At 37.1% G+C, this 17,655-nt stretch overlaps 2 protein-coding genes across 5 annotated transcripts; both read left to right on the top strand.

Moving 5' to 3' along the window:
• The first annotated feature begins 225 nt into the window (after positions 1–225).
• Positions 226–8,921, top strand: gid8a (GID complex subunit 8 homolog a). 3 transcript variants are annotated; one of them, XM_084388506.1, is made up of 5 exons: positions 226–760; positions 5,974–6,101; positions 6,282–6,478; positions 6,704–6,901; positions 7,062–8,915. In XM_084388506.1, the coding sequence occupies exons 2-5, from the start codon at positions 5,981–5,983 to the stop codon at positions 7,233–7,235; spliced, it is 690 nt and encodes a 229-aa protein (XP_084244632.1). In that variant the 5' UTR covers positions 226–760; positions 5,974–5,980; the 3' UTR covers positions 7,236–8,915. The 3 variants fall into 3 exon arrangements, with proteins under 3 accessions (XP_084244632.1, XP_084244631.1, XP_084244630.1); XM_084388505.1 differs by lacking the exon at positions 226–760 and adding an exon at positions 5,231–5,320 and having other exon boundaries at positions 7,062–8,921; XM_084388504.1 differs by lacking the exon at positions 226–760 and having other exon boundaries at positions 5,383–6,101.
• On the top strand, positions 8,264–17,631 carry slc17a9a (solute carrier family 17 member 9a; the record flags this gene model as incomplete). Of its 2 annotated transcripts, XM_084388502.1 has the most annotated exons (13): positions 8,264–8,400; positions 10,616–10,813; positions 10,895–11,034; positions 13,510–13,609; positions 13,784–13,908; positions 14,279–14,378; positions 14,677–14,773; positions 14,954–15,041; positions 15,276–15,310; positions 16,466–16,581; positions 16,705–16,760; positions 16,847–16,876; positions 17,164–17,631. In XM_084388502.1, the coding sequence occupies 13 exons, from the start codon at positions 8,264–8,266 to the stop codon at positions 17,325–17,327; spliced, it is 1,386 nt and encodes a 461-aa protein (XP_084244628.1). In that variant the 3' UTR covers positions 17,328–17,631. The 2 variants fall into 2 exon arrangements, with proteins under 2 accessions (XP_084244628.1, XP_084244629.1); XM_084388503.1 differs by lacking the exon at positions 16,847–16,876.
• Positions 17,632–17,655: the final 24 nt, after the last annotated feature.

Genomic DNA, 17,655 nt, shown 5'->3' with positions numbered 1-17,655 from the left:
ATTTCATGTAATATTCTCACTTTGCTCTCACTATTCTCATATATATATATTGTAGGAGGATTTGTGAATTTTAATAGGTATTTTGAACCTACAAATACACTTCCACATATGCACGCACACACATACATAGAAGTCCAAATCGCAGAGGACAGAAAGGATGCAAGAATGCCCATAAATGGGAAACAGAGATGTCACCAAAAAGGTTAATGTTGCAAGGCTCAGTCATGAGACTGAATAGAAACTGCATAGGAACAATGTAACCCAGTTCCGTATAAATATGACTGCTTTTTGACTGTTCGATGCTGCATTTTTGATTTTGATGTCGATTGCATCCCTAGAGAGAAATTAGATCTCTTCTAGCTTAATTCTAGCTAAATTTCTTTTGGTTAAAACTGCTCTGCTGTATTATTGTAACTTGGAAAACCTCGGATGAGAACAAGTTAATATTTACTCCAATTGCTTGAACTGCATACAAGGTAATTAGCCTTTGTAATATTCACTCATACAGGACTGCCGTGTTGAGATTGAATAAGCTGAAGTTTTATATCCTGTAACATTTTCTTTTGATTTGCTACGAATATTAATCTTTGTGTAACCAGTGTTTTTATCTTTTGTATAAATACATTTTTATTTCTAAAGACAATCACTGTTAAGTCTTACTTCAGCTATTAAAACAGTTCTAATAGCAAAAGATAGAGCAATTTATTAATCCTTTTATAACCAAAGAAAACAAGGGTTCCAGGAGCGATTCTGCTGGAAGGTAAGCATGAATTTCATTCATATGTCTAGTTAGTAATGATTATTATTGTTTCCTGGGAGTGTAGGGACTACACCTAGATTTACTGGTATAAATTATAACAAGCAAGTGAGGGAATAATACCTATTCTGACCTGACAGCAAAAGACCGCCGAGACACATTGATACTATAGGGGTTAATCAGGAAAGTGAGAGTGATACCAGATCTCACCACAATATATATATATATATATATATATATATATATATATATATATATATATATATATATATATATATATATATATATATAAACCTTTAATCATATCGTTCTAAATTCCCTGAATGGTTTGTTGAAAATTTCTTATTTTCATTATTGTAAGTTTTTTGTTTTGTTTTGTTTTTGTTTTTTGTGGACGCGCGATCTACCGCCAGATTCGAACTACTGCGTGAGCACGCGCGTTTCATTTCAATGCCCACATCACACTAGCGTGTCCACTGGCACGGAGCAGAGCGAGTGTTTTCAATGAATTCCAGTGGAAGTTGAGGTAAACTCGCGCGTGAGCGTAAAGCAAAACTCTAGGTTTCCAAAGAGTCTTGAATCCGCCACTTATTGTAGCCTAAATTCAGCTGTAGCCTACATTTTTGGATAAAAGCAAAATGCCACATCAAGTAATACTGTGATTGTTATCATGGCTGTTTTGAAGCAATAAGCGCCCTATTTGATCAAAACAGCACCTGTTTGTCTGTTTGTGTGGCGGGATGCTCAGATTTGATTGGACAGACTGTTAATCCTTCAAAAGTTTCGACAGGTCAAATAGGCGTCGGTAATGCGACAAACTCTACCGACAAAGGACGTTGAACGTGGACGAATAATATTCATATTTGCGAACAGAATGAACATCAGGAGAATGTATCCAATGGCAGTTGGTGAACAAGACTGTGAACTGTCTGTCTGCGTCTACTCTTCCATGAGCTGCACGCCCTGCAGCCAGAGCCTCGGTGAAGGAGTTCACACGCATCCCTCCGAGGAATTAACCACGGGCCATCGCGTAATCGAAGAGACAACATCATCGGAGACGGAAAGGAAAAGTTTTCAGTGTCTGGAAAATGGGTTTCAGGGAAACTCGGAGTCGAGCAGCGGGACAAACAAAAAGCAAAGAGCTCTGCGGCTACTTGTCAATACTCGTGAACGGAAGCGCATGCACGATCTCAACGATGCGCTGGATGACCTGCGAGCTGTCATACCATACACGCCGAAACAAAATGTGAAAAAACTATCCAAGATAGCGACACTTCTCCTGGCCAAGAACCACATCCTGATGCAAGCTCGAGCTTTGAAGGAGATGCGGAGGATAGTTGATCAGCAGCTGAACGTGACGCAGAAAATAATGATGACACCACATATAGGCCTTCTGTCGCATTAAGACTTTATGTCAGCGTGCTATTTCTTTTGATTTTTTTTTTACTAGGTCTATGTAATTATTAGTAATATGATCTATAATCAATTAAATAATTTCATTGCACACATGCAAGTTCTTGCTTATGTAAATAATATTGTAACACGAACACTGTAGGCTGAATAAAATGTAAAAAGGGACTTTATAAATGATTTATAAATCTTTTTTTTTGATCATCAAGAGGATGCGGAATTTGAAACTGTTATTGTTAAAATGTCTGTCACCTGTGTTTAAAGCTACAATATGCAAGAATTGTTGGCCTCTAGAGGGCGCTACATTCCAAACAACAACAACGGCGTAGCTTGATGACGATGTGAAGGAGCGTGGAATGATGGGAACTGTCGTTTTAAACTCTTCCGTGGATGTAAATCAGTCAGACGGGAATCGAAAAATCATGTTCATGGATGAGGCTAAGTTCTTTTTTTATAATGACATGCTTTTTGTGGCGAGGGGGGCGTGGTTCAGCGCGGTCTGTAATGGGAGAGAGAAGAGCAAGTAGGTCAAATGCAAATGACGAACACCTGTGTCTTATTGTGATCCGCGTGGAGAGACCGCTTATAAGCCGCGCGCTAAAACGAGAGAGAGACTGAAGAGAAAATTGGACGCAGAGAAAGAAAACCGGTGGATCCGAGCTCTCATTTTTGAACTGTTTTGTGCCGCCACGGGGAATGCGCGTTGTGCGCGACTTTTGTTTGTTTTGCTTTATTTTAATAAAGTACGAGTCCCAGTCACGCCGATCCCTGTCTTCTTCCTTCCTGACTCTTGAACCTCATCACACTTTTATTTCATTAAAATGAATTAACTGCAAGAAAAGTAAGGTTTAATACTAAATTGGTTATCATAGATGTTACTGTATGTCGAATTCATTGTTGTGATAACGCGGCGCAGTTTTACGTGTTCTAAACAATTGTTGTAAAAGTACATTCGAACATACCCACATCATTTGCCAAAATACTGATTCATCTTTATGTATAACACATGCTATATTTATTTACATGGCCATAAACACCAGACGTGATAAACAATGTCAATAAACTAAACACTAATCTAAAGCAATAATACTTCCCTTACATAAACATAACTATTACCGAATGCTACATTTGGAAAATATAAAATTAAGCATGCTTTGTCGACAACCAGCTGCAATCGGTAAAGAAAAATTGTGTTCCATAACGACTGCAAGAAACAAGCTAACGTTTGTTGCTTGATAGACGCTACAACTACAACTTCCGCATTTGTCCAGGACTCCACGCAGTACGAGCGGAAACTGAGGGTAACGCGGATGTGACGCAATTGACTGGCGACACCCAGCTCCCCCCTGCTCTAACGCCCCGTTTCCTTGGTTAAAATCGCAATTTTCTCACGATTTAAAAATAGTTGGAAACATTTGGGATATTGTAAGTAATCAACTTAACAAAATATATAACACTGGCCTCGAGATTATGGGATATTTTAATGCAAAATTCTTGCATATTGTACCTTTAAGTAGCCTATTGTTGTGGAATTATGCTTTTGTAAGTCCTCAAAATAAATATGGACGTTTTGATCTTGATTTTTGAAAATATAGGCTAATAAAAGAGTTTTATATTATAAAAGTAGTCCTATTACTGATTTTGATAATCAAATTAAATAATGAACAGGCAATTGGTCATTTAGCCTATAATGCAATATATATATATTTTTTATTATTATTATTATTATAATATAGGCTATTTTAATGCCAATATAGCATGAAAATAAAGGTTACAAATAACCAAAACTAGTTCTAGAGCCTTATAGCCTACCAAAACATTTTAAGTTCTACAAAATACATTTTATTATCTCAATAACCCTAAAATGGTTCTTGAAAATAAGTTCTTTGTTGGACCTTTAAGGGGACACACAGAAACATTGGAAAAGCTTTATATTTTTATGAAATGCAGGGTTTAAAAGGACATAACTGTTAGACCTATATGAATGCCATTCCTTGTCATTCCTCCAAATCCAAATCATGTTTAATGTTTACAGAATGTCAGTCTTTGATTAACAAATTAAATAGGCCTATATTTGATTTGGTAAGTAACTAAATAGATAAAATCATTCACCATAAAATATGAAACAAAATTTTATTGCGTCACCTGTTTGTCTGAAAAATAACATATGGTGTGGTTCAACCTGAAAGCACATAAAGACAAACACATTTTCATTGGCTCATTCCGTCTGGTCATCATATGGCAGAAATTAATACCAGCTGTTGTCATTTTAATGTTATAAGGAGGGAAATAAACAATAGATTGCTATTGTAGACAACATGAATCTCCCCCTCTTTCTCCCCCTTCATAGGGGGATTTATCTGGACCTCATAATAAAGGTGATTGTCTCATCTAATCTCTGAGACATAATCGATTATCTTTCTGGCCCTGTAGCCTATATTTTTGTTTTGCAATAACAGAATTATGTTAGATAAGTATTAAGAGGATTGGAAAAATTCAAGCTTGTTTTTTTTTTGGAAGGTTAAAGAAAAGGTAAACCATCAAAGGTTGATGCCATTGTTTTTCTTCATGAACAAAACACTAAAATTGCTGGAGAAGTTACAGTCAATAAAAATATATTAAATCATTGTTGCTAAGGTCCAGTTATGACATTTTGATTAAACATGAAGAGATCAATAAAAAAAAATAAAAAAAAAACATATTCACGGATGAATTATTCACAAAAAGATCTATAACATGCATTTCAAAATAGATAAGGTGAATTTTCAGTTCATGCCGAATTTAAGAAAAGCATTTTAGTTAGTCAGTCAAGAGACAGTTTTAGACTTTTAAACTCACTCTGAAATTTATATTAAATAGGCTAATTAAAATAGACTAGTTCTTCTTTATTTATTTTTCTTAGTTTCCAAACAAATAAAAAAAAAAAAATAAAAAAAAATGTTTCTGACATTAATGTTCCATAAATATTAACCTAAATCTGGCAACCTTCTATTTTTTTTTTTTTTTTGCCTGATCTGGCAACCTTACCAGCTTTGCCACAGCAACCGTGACGTCAGTTTTATGACCAATCACTGACCTCCCCTCAAGTCTCGTTAAGAGCTCTGTTATCGCGTGATCTTCGCTGAGGCCCACCGCTATTTATAATCGTAAACAGTAAGTATTTTATCACCATTCTTTATATTTTGCGCAAAACAAATAACACGAATGAACAACAGTTAAAATTAATACAATTTAGTATTATTTAATTTTTTATGTGTGGTCTCTGGCAAAGGTTATAGCCAGAAAATGGCTGAACAATCCTGTTTTCAAGTCTCACGCGCTGTTGTGTTTCATGCTCTCGGGGCTTGTTTATTCTAGTATCCCGATAAAAGCGAACATATTTTCTGCGAATTTCATCCCTTAATGGCGAGTTTAAAAAAAAAAAATAGATACAACCTGTCAACCAGGTGCATAAGTGTCACCATTGCAATATTTTTTACCGCGCGTACGCGGTTTGCTGGCCAGTGAGCCGCTGGCTTCTCTGTTGTGCTGTCTAGGAGCAGAAACACCGCGAAAATATGAACGTGCACAGTGCAGTTCATTCATTTACCGTCAATCTCCAACATCGTAATCTTAGATTAATTAAAAGTAAACCTAGGATTCCTTTTATGTTTTGTTTTTTTGATAACATTGACAGCCAGACCCAGCGTGCACTAAAAACGAATCAAACTTTCTCTCTGACAATTACTTTTAAAAGTGAGTACATGTGCATTTTTATATGTGTGCAAAATGATGTTTGTTGTTTTTGCATGTCATGTCTACCACAGCATATCTATGATGAGTTATTCAGAAAAGCCTGAGGATATTACAAAGGAGGAATGGCTGGATAAACTGAATAATGTGCACATTCAGAGGGCGGATATGAACAGGCTCATCATGAACTATCTAGTAACAGGTATGTCAGCATTATTTTATAGTATAGTACAATACTTGATTCAAGTCAAATAAATGTATTTGCTCTAACCTGTGGCTTTTTCACATTACATGACCTTACATTATGATTTTGTTTACTGTATTTTTTGTATTTCGAATAAAATGCATAAACTGCCCCTCTGATCATGTTTCTATTCCACAGAGGGATTTAAAGAGGCTGCAGAGAAGTTCCGTATGGAATCCGGGATTGAGCCGAACGTGGATCTGGACTCACTTGATGAGAGGATAAAGATCAGGGAAATGGTTCTGAAAGGTCAGATCCAGGAAGCCATTGCTCTCATTAACAGCCTCCACCCCGAGCTGCTTGACACCAATCGATACCTCTACTTTCACCTTCAGGTAAACATCTGACCTCATATGGACATGATGGGAGGGAGGGAGATGTCTAGCAGAGCGTTGTAGAGGAACAGAGCCAAAGCAAACCATGACAAACTCCATGGACGTTGCGTTTTTTCACAATGCACAAGCAAATGTATTCATGAAGGCCTCTTGTTCCAAATAAGAAGACAAAAAAGTACTGAAAATAAAAATCCTAACTCAACCTTTACTGTAAAACTTTTGTAGCAGCAGCATCTGATTGAGCTCATCCGTTTGCGGGAGACTGAGGCAGCGCTGGAGTTTGCGCAGTCGCAGCTGGCCGAACAGGGAGAGGAGAGCAGAGAATGTCTCACGGAGATGGAGCGGACTCTGGCACTGCTCGCCTTTGACAACCCTGAAGAATCGCCGTTTGGAGACCTGCTCAACATGATGCAGAGGCAGAAGGTATGTGTGTTTATTTGTGTAGGACGTAACCATCACAATGGGTTAGTGCTCCTTGTTCCCATGAAAGTCGATTCTCCTTTTTATGTACAGTATGCGAATCTAGTGTAAATTCTGCTCTTGTACCTCCTTCCTTAATGCTGGGTTCTGTCTCCCTCTATAGGTGTGGAGCGAGGTAAACCAGGCTGTTCTAGACTATGAGAACAGGGAATCTACTCCAAAATTAGCAAAGCTGCTGAAGCTTTTACTGTGGGCTCAAAACGAACTGGACCAGAAAAAAGTGAAATACTCCAGAATGACAGACCTTAGCAAGGGCACCATTGAGGACCCCAAGTAGAGACTGTAATTCACATGGACATTTTTTTTGTTCTATTTATGAACGGTCAGTGACTGGATGGCAAATATAAATCTCTATATCTCTAAAATAATGCTTTTTTTTTTCTTGATGCCTCTATAAAAAAGTAATTTAAGCAACAGTATATGATTTTATTTCAAACAAAGCTATACTGATTAATAACAGTAAAACTAGATGTTATTTCAATCTACCATTTATTATGCTGGTAGCCTATTTTCTGAAGAACAGAAATATTCCTATGGTAATGTTGTTTGGTATTATTTTTCATCATTTTCAGTCTGTCATGTCATCTGTGTTTTGTGTCTTTTATTATTTTATTTTATTTTCCCCATGCTCTTCACTCTTTTCATATACAATACTGTGTCCTCATGCTTGTGTTTGAGGAAAATATCAGCTCCTGGTTGGAAAGAAAACATCATCAGATTTATTGCACTGGAAACTGATGTAATTTAACTACTTTTATCCTGAATCCAATCACTTCATTTATTATTTAATTTATGAGCAGCTACAGATGGTTGTAATGTTGAGTAAGTAAATGTTTTAGACCTCCATGATATAAGCTATTTTAATTACAAAACAACAAATGATGTCATTACTAACCTAAAGCATTTGCCTTATGTTAATTTTTGTCTCTAATTTTTGTTCATATTTTGTACTGCTTGTTTGAGAAAAAGTTGATTTCACAGTATATTTGTTTACTTGAGTTTGAGTTTTATTATTCTTCACATTTATAAGGTCGAACCTCCAGATTCCACATCGATATGTTTAGTACAGAATGATGATGCTTGACTAGATGGTTTCTTCTTATTGTCGTCTTGCGTCATCAATTGTACAAGAATGACCACATTCCTCCATCGTAACTCAGTTTCACCTCAAAACATGTAGGTGTGGCGCGATCGTCTCCGCCTCGTATGCGTTGCTTACGCGCCCTATCTGAATATACAATTGTAAACTTTCCTGATCGGTAAATAACCGGTGCTCAGTGACCGGTTCATACTCAATTGGACTGAATGGCTGATGAGCAAGAAGCGGACCGTTTCAACCCACCCGTGGACTTTGTGAAAACACCTTGCAGTAATGAGTGCTACACGTCCGGGTTAAAGATAATGCAAATTAACGACAAGACAACAACGACAGTATGGCCAAGGTATGATGAAACTTGTTTATTAACGGAGATTTAAAAAAAAAAAAAAACTATTGTGCGTTAATGGTATCTCGGCAACATTTGCTGTAAATAAAACACGAGCGGCATTCTCGTATGATAAGCGCTAGTTGTCAATGGGCACTGAAATACACATCGCTTTTTCTTCTCCTCCATCCTCCTTCCTGGTGTTTCGCTTCCTGGCAACGGTTGCATTATAGAAAATATTCTACTTTGTCACTGCGGTCCCCTGCTAAAGTTTTTGGTGGATGTGTCCTAACTGAGTCCTGTCCTGTCCTTTTTACTGCATTTTAAAGATAAAAAAAAAAAAAAATCCAAATGAGCTTTACATCTTTATCGGAAAGGGTTTAACAATGTGATTCATGCTCATTATTCCATTCCTGCTCGTCAAATGTCTGAAATTTGATCAGTTTATGTCTCAGTTGTTGAATCTTTTAATGCTCATATATTTCAAATATTTCCACGTTAAGACATTTGCTGTAGGCTAAATAAATGCAGTTGAAAGTAAAAGGAAGTTTCTTTTTTGTTGTTGTTGCTGAGTTGATAGAAAATAACAAACTTAAATTGTTAGCAGGTGTGACCACAGTTCTGAATGAGCTGGATTCCATCCAGTGGTGGAAAGAGAACTAAAGAATTGTACTTAAGTAAAAGTATTGCTTCTTAAGTAATAATTTACTTGAGTACAAGTAGAAGTACAGAAAAATAATACTCAAGTAAGAGTAAATAAGTTTGCTTAAAAACTACTCAAGTAACTACGTTACAAAGTAGCTACTTTAGTATTATTTTTCAATTTTTACCCAAAATGGGGAGATGATAGCGATATGGAGCGCTAAACACTCTCATGTCAATTCTGTTTCATTCATACTGGAAGCCCAGTATACTGATTCATACCTCGCGCAGAAAGTCCACAAGTGAGATTCATAGAAGAGATTCACTTATGACCTTTCAGGAAATGCCAATATGTAACATGCAAATAGAGACATTTGAAGACAAACACATGATAGCGATAATATATCTGTGTTCATCAAGCTATCTCAGGTATTTTCATGAGAATGATGTATGTCTTTAAAGGGATTGTTCACCCAAAAAGGAAAATTAGCCCCTGATTTATTCACCCAAGTCAAGTCAAGTCAAGTCAAGTATATTTGTATAGCGCTTTTCACAATACAGATTGTATCAAAGCAGCTTCACAGTATTAAATTAAAATAATACAACAAGGTTTGTTTCTAGTGGAATTTATTGATAAAGTCAAATTAGATATCCCCAGAATATCCCCAACTGAGCAAGCCAAAGGCAACAGTGGCAAGGAACCGAAAAAAGTCATCCTAGATGTATATGACATTCTTCTTTCAGACGAATACAATCAGAGTTATATTAAAAAATGTCCTGGCTCTTCCAAGCTTTATAATGGCAGTGAATGACTGGAGAAAATTTGAAGTCCAAAAAAGTGCACCCATCCATGATAAAAGTTTTCCACTTTTACTCCAGGGGATTAATAAAGGTCTTCTGAAGTGAAGCCATGTGTTTGTGTAAGGAAAATACCCATATTTATAACTTTATAATCTAAAATAACTAGCTTCCGCCAGACAACCATGCGCATCGATTTACGGTGGAAGACTAACCCCTGACCCGACGCACAGCGTATATATATTATAGAAGAGGAGCTTTAGTTTGTTGCACAGCCCTATTAGTTTGAACCGTGAGAGGCGTCTAAGCTTACGATACTCCTACATCCTACATCCTACATGTGTCACAGGTTACTCTTGTGGCGCAAGTCAATTAGCGTAGTATGCGTACGGTCATCTGGCGGAAGCTAGTTATTTTAGATTATAAAGTTTTAAATATGGGTATTTTTCAAAAACCCATGGCTTCGCTTCCGAAGGCCTTTATTAACCCTCTGGACCCGTGTGGAGTATTTTTTTTTTTATCATGAATGGATGCACTTTTTGGGGTTTAACATTTTTTCCAGCCATTCACTCCCATTAAAGCTTGGAGGAGCCAGGACATTTATATTAATTAATATAACTATTCGTCTGAAAGAAGAATGTCATATACACCTAGGATGACTTGAGGGTGCGTAAATCATGGGCTAATTTTCATTTTCAATGTCAATTAAATTAACATTAGTAACTGCGTGTTTTCAGAGTGAGACACCTGATTGAGATAGACTGTTGTAAATGTAACGTCCCACCCGCTGCAGGACACTGGCGCGGACGTGGACCCTGATGCTGCTGCTGGTCACATGTTTTCTCTACTGGTCACGGATGGCCATGCCAATCTGTGCTGTTACCATGGCAAAAGAATTTGGATGGAGCAAGACTGAGACTGGCATGGTGCTGGGTGCTTTCTTCTGGGGTTACTGTTTTACTCAGGTCCTTGGTGGCCATGCCAGTGATAGGTGAGTGCTTTTGTGTAGCCCACAGGTCATAGATCAGTTATGGCAAGTGGTAAATGATGATGAATAACATTGTTTTTACAGGATAGGAGGAGAGAGAGTACTGCTGCTGTCCACCTCCTCATGGGCCGTTATGACAGCTATCACCCCCCTTCTGACCAACATTGGACCCCGACCTCTTGTTACCATGACAGTGACCAGGTTTTTATTGGGTGTATTGCAAGGTGAGAGCACTGTGGGAGACAGTCGAGGAGTTAAGGGAGAAAATTGTGAAAATAATGAGGAGGAATTAGAGAACCAAAAGGGGAACAGAAAAATCTGTCTACATGTTTGAACTAGAAATTTCAGCCAGTATGTCTGTGAGATAGGATGCTGGGGGCATTGGCTGTATTTATAGGGTGGGTCTGAGTTAGTTTAATCAGAATCAGCTCACCCTGACTAATTTCGTTAGTTCATTTTGCACAACACACATTTTTTATATTCACTTACATTCCATCTGTGCCTAATGGAAGCCCATTTTCACCACATCAGAAAAAAAAGCTTTTAGTAAATTGTATATAATATATATATATATATATATAAAACAGTTGTATTTGAAATTATTCAACCCCCATTGCAAATCAGGTTTAATGGCAAAATTTGGTTTGCAATGGCCAAATCAAACAAAAGTAATTGAAATAGCTCAACATAACAAATGTTTCAAGTGGTTTCCCCAAAATCAACTGAAAATGACTGTTGAAAATGAAAACAATGCCGGTTGCATAAATATAGCCGTTATGTTAAGACAGTATCTTAAGTTCTAGTATGCCCAACTAGCAGTTCGTCAGGGGCAGTCAGTCTTAGTTTTTGGTATCAGATTAGACTAAGCTACGGTTTTATGTAACTACTTTAAAAAAGCTATGGACAGTCTTACAGAAAAAAATGTGATGTCTAACTTGTAAGACTAATCTTAGAGGTTTATGGAACTGGCCCCAGGTGTTGTCTCAAGCACACCTGATGCAACTAATCAAGGGCTGCATTAGTTGCACCAGGTGAGCTTGTGCTAGAACACATGAAATATCTGAACTGGCTAGGTTTGTTGAGTGTCACGTTTGACTGCATGTTAGGACCAAGTCAAAAGAATGGTCCAAAAAGTTAAGAGAAGATATCATCTCCCTTCACAAACAAGGAACAGGATACAAAAAGATAGCGAAGGCACTAAATGTTCCTAGAGACACCGCTGGAAGCATAGTTCGCAAGTTCAAAGTTTAAGGAACAGTGGTTACACTACCTGGACGGGGCAGAAAAAGGAAGCTATCAGCAGCTGCAACCAGATTTCTGAGAAGGCAGGCAAGAAAACCCTAGAGTGACGGCAAAAGACCTGCAGCAAGACTTGGTGGCAACAGGCACTGAGGTTTCAGCTTGCAATAAGGTGCGTACTAAACGCATGCAAGAACTCCAAGACATAAACCCCTCTTGACCCAAAAGCACAAGAAAAGTGCTCAAAATCATAAATAAGCCACAAAAGTTTTGGGATTCTGTTCTGTGGAGTGATGAAACAAAACTGTAACTTTTCTGCCCTATGGATCAGTGGTATGTCTGTAGGAAGAAGAAGGAGGAAGAAGAATGAAGCATATGCCTCTGCCTACAGTTAAGCATGATTGTGGCTCTGTGATGCTCTGGGGCTGCTTTGCATCCTCTGGCACTGGAAACCAGCAGTGTGTGGAAGACAAGATGGATTCATTGAAGTATCAGGAAATCCTAGGAGAAAACGTCATGCCATCAGTGAGGAAGCTTGTGCGTCACCTTCCAACAGCTCAATGATCCAAAATTCCACCAAGGCTTGGTTGCAGAAGAAGTCCTGGAAGATACTACAGTGGCCATCACAGTCACCTGACTTGAACCCTATAGAAAATCTCCGGTGGGATTTGAAGATGGTTGCAGCACGCAAACCCAAGAATATGACTGAATCGGAGGCCATTGCTCATGAGGAATGGGCTAAGATTCCTCTGAAATGCTGCCAAAGGCTGGTGTCTGGTTATACATCTCGTTTGCAGTAGGTTATAACAGCAAAAGGGTGTTCTACTAAGTACTAAAGATGCTTGCCATGAAGGGGTTGAATCATTGTGAGACTGCGGAAGTCAGTCCAAATTTTCTGTTGAATTTGGGGAAACCGCTTCAAACATTTGTTGTGTTGAGCTATTTCAATTAATTTTGTTTGATATGGTCATTGCAAACAGCTGAAAGTCTGTAAATTGCCTATAAATCTGATTTGCAATGGGGGTTGAATAATTTTGATTAAAACAAGAGGCACAGAAAGCTCTCAGATTTCATCAAAAATATCTTCATGTTCTCAAGATGAATGAACGTCTTGAAAGGGTGAGTAATATTGAAAGAATTTTCATTTTTGAGTAAACTATCCCTTTAACTCAAAATTTTGACTTAGTATGTCATAATTTTGACATTTTATCCCGTAATTATGACTTAGCATCTGCATAATTGTGATTTTTTTTTAATGTTATTATTATTATTATTATTATTATGACTTTTTGTCATATTTGTAATTTATCAAAGCATAAATGTGGCATTAATGGGCTTCCATAACCCCTTAAAGAAACTTAAAGGCAAAAAAGAATTCAAAGTGACCATTACTTCTACTGCATGTCACAGAGTAATTCTCAGTAGCACATGATTGTGAGTTATGCTATCTCTGTTTTTAGGGGTTCACTACCCTTCTCTTGTCAGTGTCTGTGCTCAGCGTGTGACAGAGGGAGAGAGAGGTTTTTCAATGAGCTCTCTGGCCTGTGGGTGCTACCTAGGGTGAGACTAATAACCGACTATTCCCAGTCATTCTAATTGTTGTCCGCAGAAACTTGTTTTTATTTATTTTTTAAGTGTAAAATAAAACTGATTCTTGATCAGCACTATTTTATGCAAGCACCTCTGGAATAACATAATTTAAGTGTTCCATACTGTTCATGGTTTCTCTCTCAGGATGATGCTGGTTGGAGGTGTGGGTTCCCTGATGCTGGACTGGTTTGGATGGGAGAGTGTGTTTTATGGAGCTGGTCTCCTTGCTTTTTGCTGGACCTTTTGTGTATGGAAATTCCTTCTCCAAGGTATCTTTATATGATCCTTTACATGTTTAAATTAAGTAGCATTCTTGATTGGTTAGTGCTATTTTATTGCTTTAAAGGTCAGAATTGGTATAATTAAGTCTCTTAGAGAAGTTGCAGTGAATCAGAAGCAATCAGTATTGGTGTTTGCCATAGCAACTGTGTGGATAGAGTAATTGGACCTTTTTTTGCCAGTGTAATTTCACAACACCCTGTTTTTAAACATCTGACTCACCATGCAGCACCATGAAATTTTCAGAGTGTATTCTGTACTGAAGTTCCTGCTATATCTTAATCATGTTACGCTGTCTTCAGAAATGGTGTTTGTTACATCTTACAGTTTTAAATGTGTCAGTTTGTTTGTTCGTCACAGGTCCAGTTTTTTCCTTTGACTCGCTCTGGATCAGCAACAGTTGCATTCCTGAATCCTCTAGAATCAACTGGCTGCATCTCTTCAGAGAGCCTAGTGTCTGGTGAGGTTCAAAACATAAACATTTGTCCCTCATTACTCTCTACATTAACTCATTGTTATGTTCGGTTTTCCATTTTGTTTTGTGTCATTTTCCTGTAAAAGGTTAAATAAATCAAAACGGATGGAGAGAGTTTCCAGGGCTTCCCCTCATGATGACTAATTTTTAGGGCACTCATATTGTCATATGAGAAAATGTTAAATGTTGATTGGTTACAAACTCAAAGAAACTATATATGAGTTTATATATAGATAGATATTAACATTTGCTAATCGCATGTGTTTGTGTGTGTGTGTTTTAGGGCCATGATCATTTCTCATCTATGCTTTAGTAGCACCTATTACACCCTCATATCATGGCTACCAACCTATTTCAAAGACATGTTTCCTCATGCCAAGGTACCCCAGTCATTGCACATTTGTCGGTTTTCCTTCTTATTTGTATTTCCACTTCCAGTTTGATTACCAGTGCTGTTAATGTTAATATGTTAGTGACAATTCTAACTCTATATTGCTGAGGTTTTCCTGTTTTGGTTGTTTAATGTTGTCATTTGCTAAATCTGTTTTGTTTGCTGACAGGATTGGGTGTTTAATGTGATTCCTTGGTTTGTGGCGCTGCCCACTTCACTATTTGGAGGCTCTATCTCTGATCATCTCATTAGACAAGGTGAACAAAATCTACCCAGGGACTGTTAGGTTAAGTAATGGACCTTCCTGCTTCCTTTTTTCTAAAAATCTAATTTTCTGAGTTCATATGAAATTCATACAAAATAGTTGCATTTTCACATGAGATCAGGTTGACAAAAACATCTAGCAGTTTCTGGTTGACCCTGATGTTTCTGTAAGTAATCATAATGAAATCTCTTTGTGTAATAAGTCACTTTTTATGTCTTTATATCAGGCTGTGGGACTGCAGCTGTAAGGAAATTGATGCAGGTAACACAACAACAGCTATGAACTTTGAGATTAAACTCAAAGCTATGCCCTGATAAACTGCACAATTACAATAGGTTTTATTTTATTTATTTTTTATTGGTATCTTGCATTGGTCAAAACTGAAGTCACATTTTCAAACCCCTTCAGACACTCAGCGAAAAAGAGGTCTTATCTATACCAAACTGTGAATCATTTTTCATTGCTTTCACACAAAATGCATTCAATGACCACGTTTGCCAAAATCCATGAACACTTTTGTCATTCATATTTCACCATCTGCAAAACACTATTTGCGACACATTTTTCGATGATTTTTCGAACATTATCCTATACCATTCTTGTAAAGTTTTTAGCAGGAGGTTTCCCAGTGGGCACTGGACCCTGATCAATAAGAACTTCTGTTGACATGCAACAGAAATAAAGTCAAAATGGTTAGTAATAAGTGAAGCTGGTAATGCTGTTTGTCCAGTTTGTCCACTGCTTGAAAACCTCCTGCTAAAAACATTGTTAAGGGATTATGTTCTAACGTAATGTTTTTAGAGAATGTTATCCTACCTTTTAGGAAGACGTTCTGTGAACAAACATAAAACTTGCCGCTGAAAACATTACTAGAACAAAAAAAGCAGCTTGGACTCAAATACTGCAAATACGTTATTATACTTGTTAATGTTTTTTTCCCAACTTTTTATTTTTCACAAGTAAATTTCTATATGTAAAGATATAGAAAAAAACGAATTGCGACATTTCTCATTTATTCTTGTTACATATGCTGTAATACAGTCAGTAAAATGAAAAGATGTTATTCTAATCCTATATAATGAAATACTTATTTATGTGGAAAATCATTCAAACTTCAAATATAAGAGTTCATCATTTATGTAATGCTCTCTGTCAGTGTGTTATGAGTGACAAATGAGAATTCAGTGTTCGGGTGGAACGAGCTTAGTTTTACACACAGTGTTTTGGTCTGAGTGAGCTTTGGAGGTGAGATTAACTGCTTGGCCAAGATTCATGTTGGTAATGCAGACTGTATAAAGAGTTTTGAAAAAGTGGCTTCAGTAATGACAGATGCTTGTTAGCATTTAAAAAAAAAGAAAAATTGGAGTATAATTCATATATTGGTTGTGTGTGTCTGTTTAAAACATGCTTGTGTAGTTCTGTGCTATGGGAGCAGCCAGTGTGTTCATCTTCCTTCTCTGTAAGACGAGCAATTTTGTCCAGGCTGTTGCTTGCGTGTCTATGGCTGTTGGGCTGTCCACCTTTAATAATAGGTTAGAATGAACTGTCATATCCAAAACTTGATCTTATAACAACAACATTGATTATATACACTGAATATGTACAGAGTGGTATATTTTTTGTGTGTGTGTGTGTGTGTGTCTTTTCATGTGAAGTGGGGTGTCCGTGAATGTGCATGACCTGGCACCGTCGTGCGCAGGAGCCCTGTTTGGTAAGTCCATTTATTTAGGTCTATTAATTAAAGCACAATGTTATGTTTTAGGTTTTATTCTTAATATGTCGCTCTATTTCTTACAGGGGTTATGAACACATGTTCTGCTTTTTCTGGTGAGTTATAATCCATTTATCTGTAATAAAACCAATTACATGTAAACAGACTATACAGTCCACTGGATATTAATGTGCCCATACTAGTAGGAGTATTAGTTTAAAATCTTTTTTGCTAAGGTCAGTGTACACAATCTGAATTCTGTTTAAATATTAGAAAAATGTAAATAGTGAAAGTGATCTGAAACTAGTTTTTAATCTGCACAATTGTGTAAGTTCACATTCAAGTCCTGTGCACTTTTAATTGTAATTGCCCATAGCATAAGCTCTTATACTGTATTTCACAGGTTTGCTGATGGTGTACATGACTGGCTACATCATTGAGATGACAGGTTCCTGGGAGACCGTGTTCTCCATCCTGGCTCTGGTGAACATCATTGGTGTCACCATATTCATTGTGCTGGGTGAAGCGAAGCGAATTGATCAGCTGGATCAGCCTCAGATCATTTGAGCGTCATGTTGAAAACAAATTCTATCTCTCGGATCGTCGGATGCATATCGGGGGTTCCTTATTTGTCATTTGTAACAAATGGATTGGGAACTCTTTAACACTCTAAAACACTATATAATATCTTTCTGTCATTTTTTATTAATTTAAATGTATGTTAAATATTTGGCAGAGCTGGTTGGAAATAGAGTTAAACAATGTTTTATGTAAGAAATATTTATTATGTAAGATAAATATAAGAAGTATAAGAAACATGGTGTCATTTTTGACAATTGTGACAATCCACTAATTTGAATAATTAAACTATCGCAGGCTTAAGTGTTTCTGTTCC

Source organism: Rutilus rutilus (genome assembly GCF_951802725.1).
Source record: "Rutilus rutilus genome assembly, chromosome: 19".
In the NCBI taxonomy this organism is placed as follows: Eukaryota; Metazoa; Chordata; class Actinopteri; order Cypriniformes; family Leuciscidae; genus Rutilus; species Rutilus rutilus.
The sequence above is the reverse complement of the archived record's forward strand: the minus strand, read 5'-3'. Positions and strand labels throughout refer to the sequence as shown.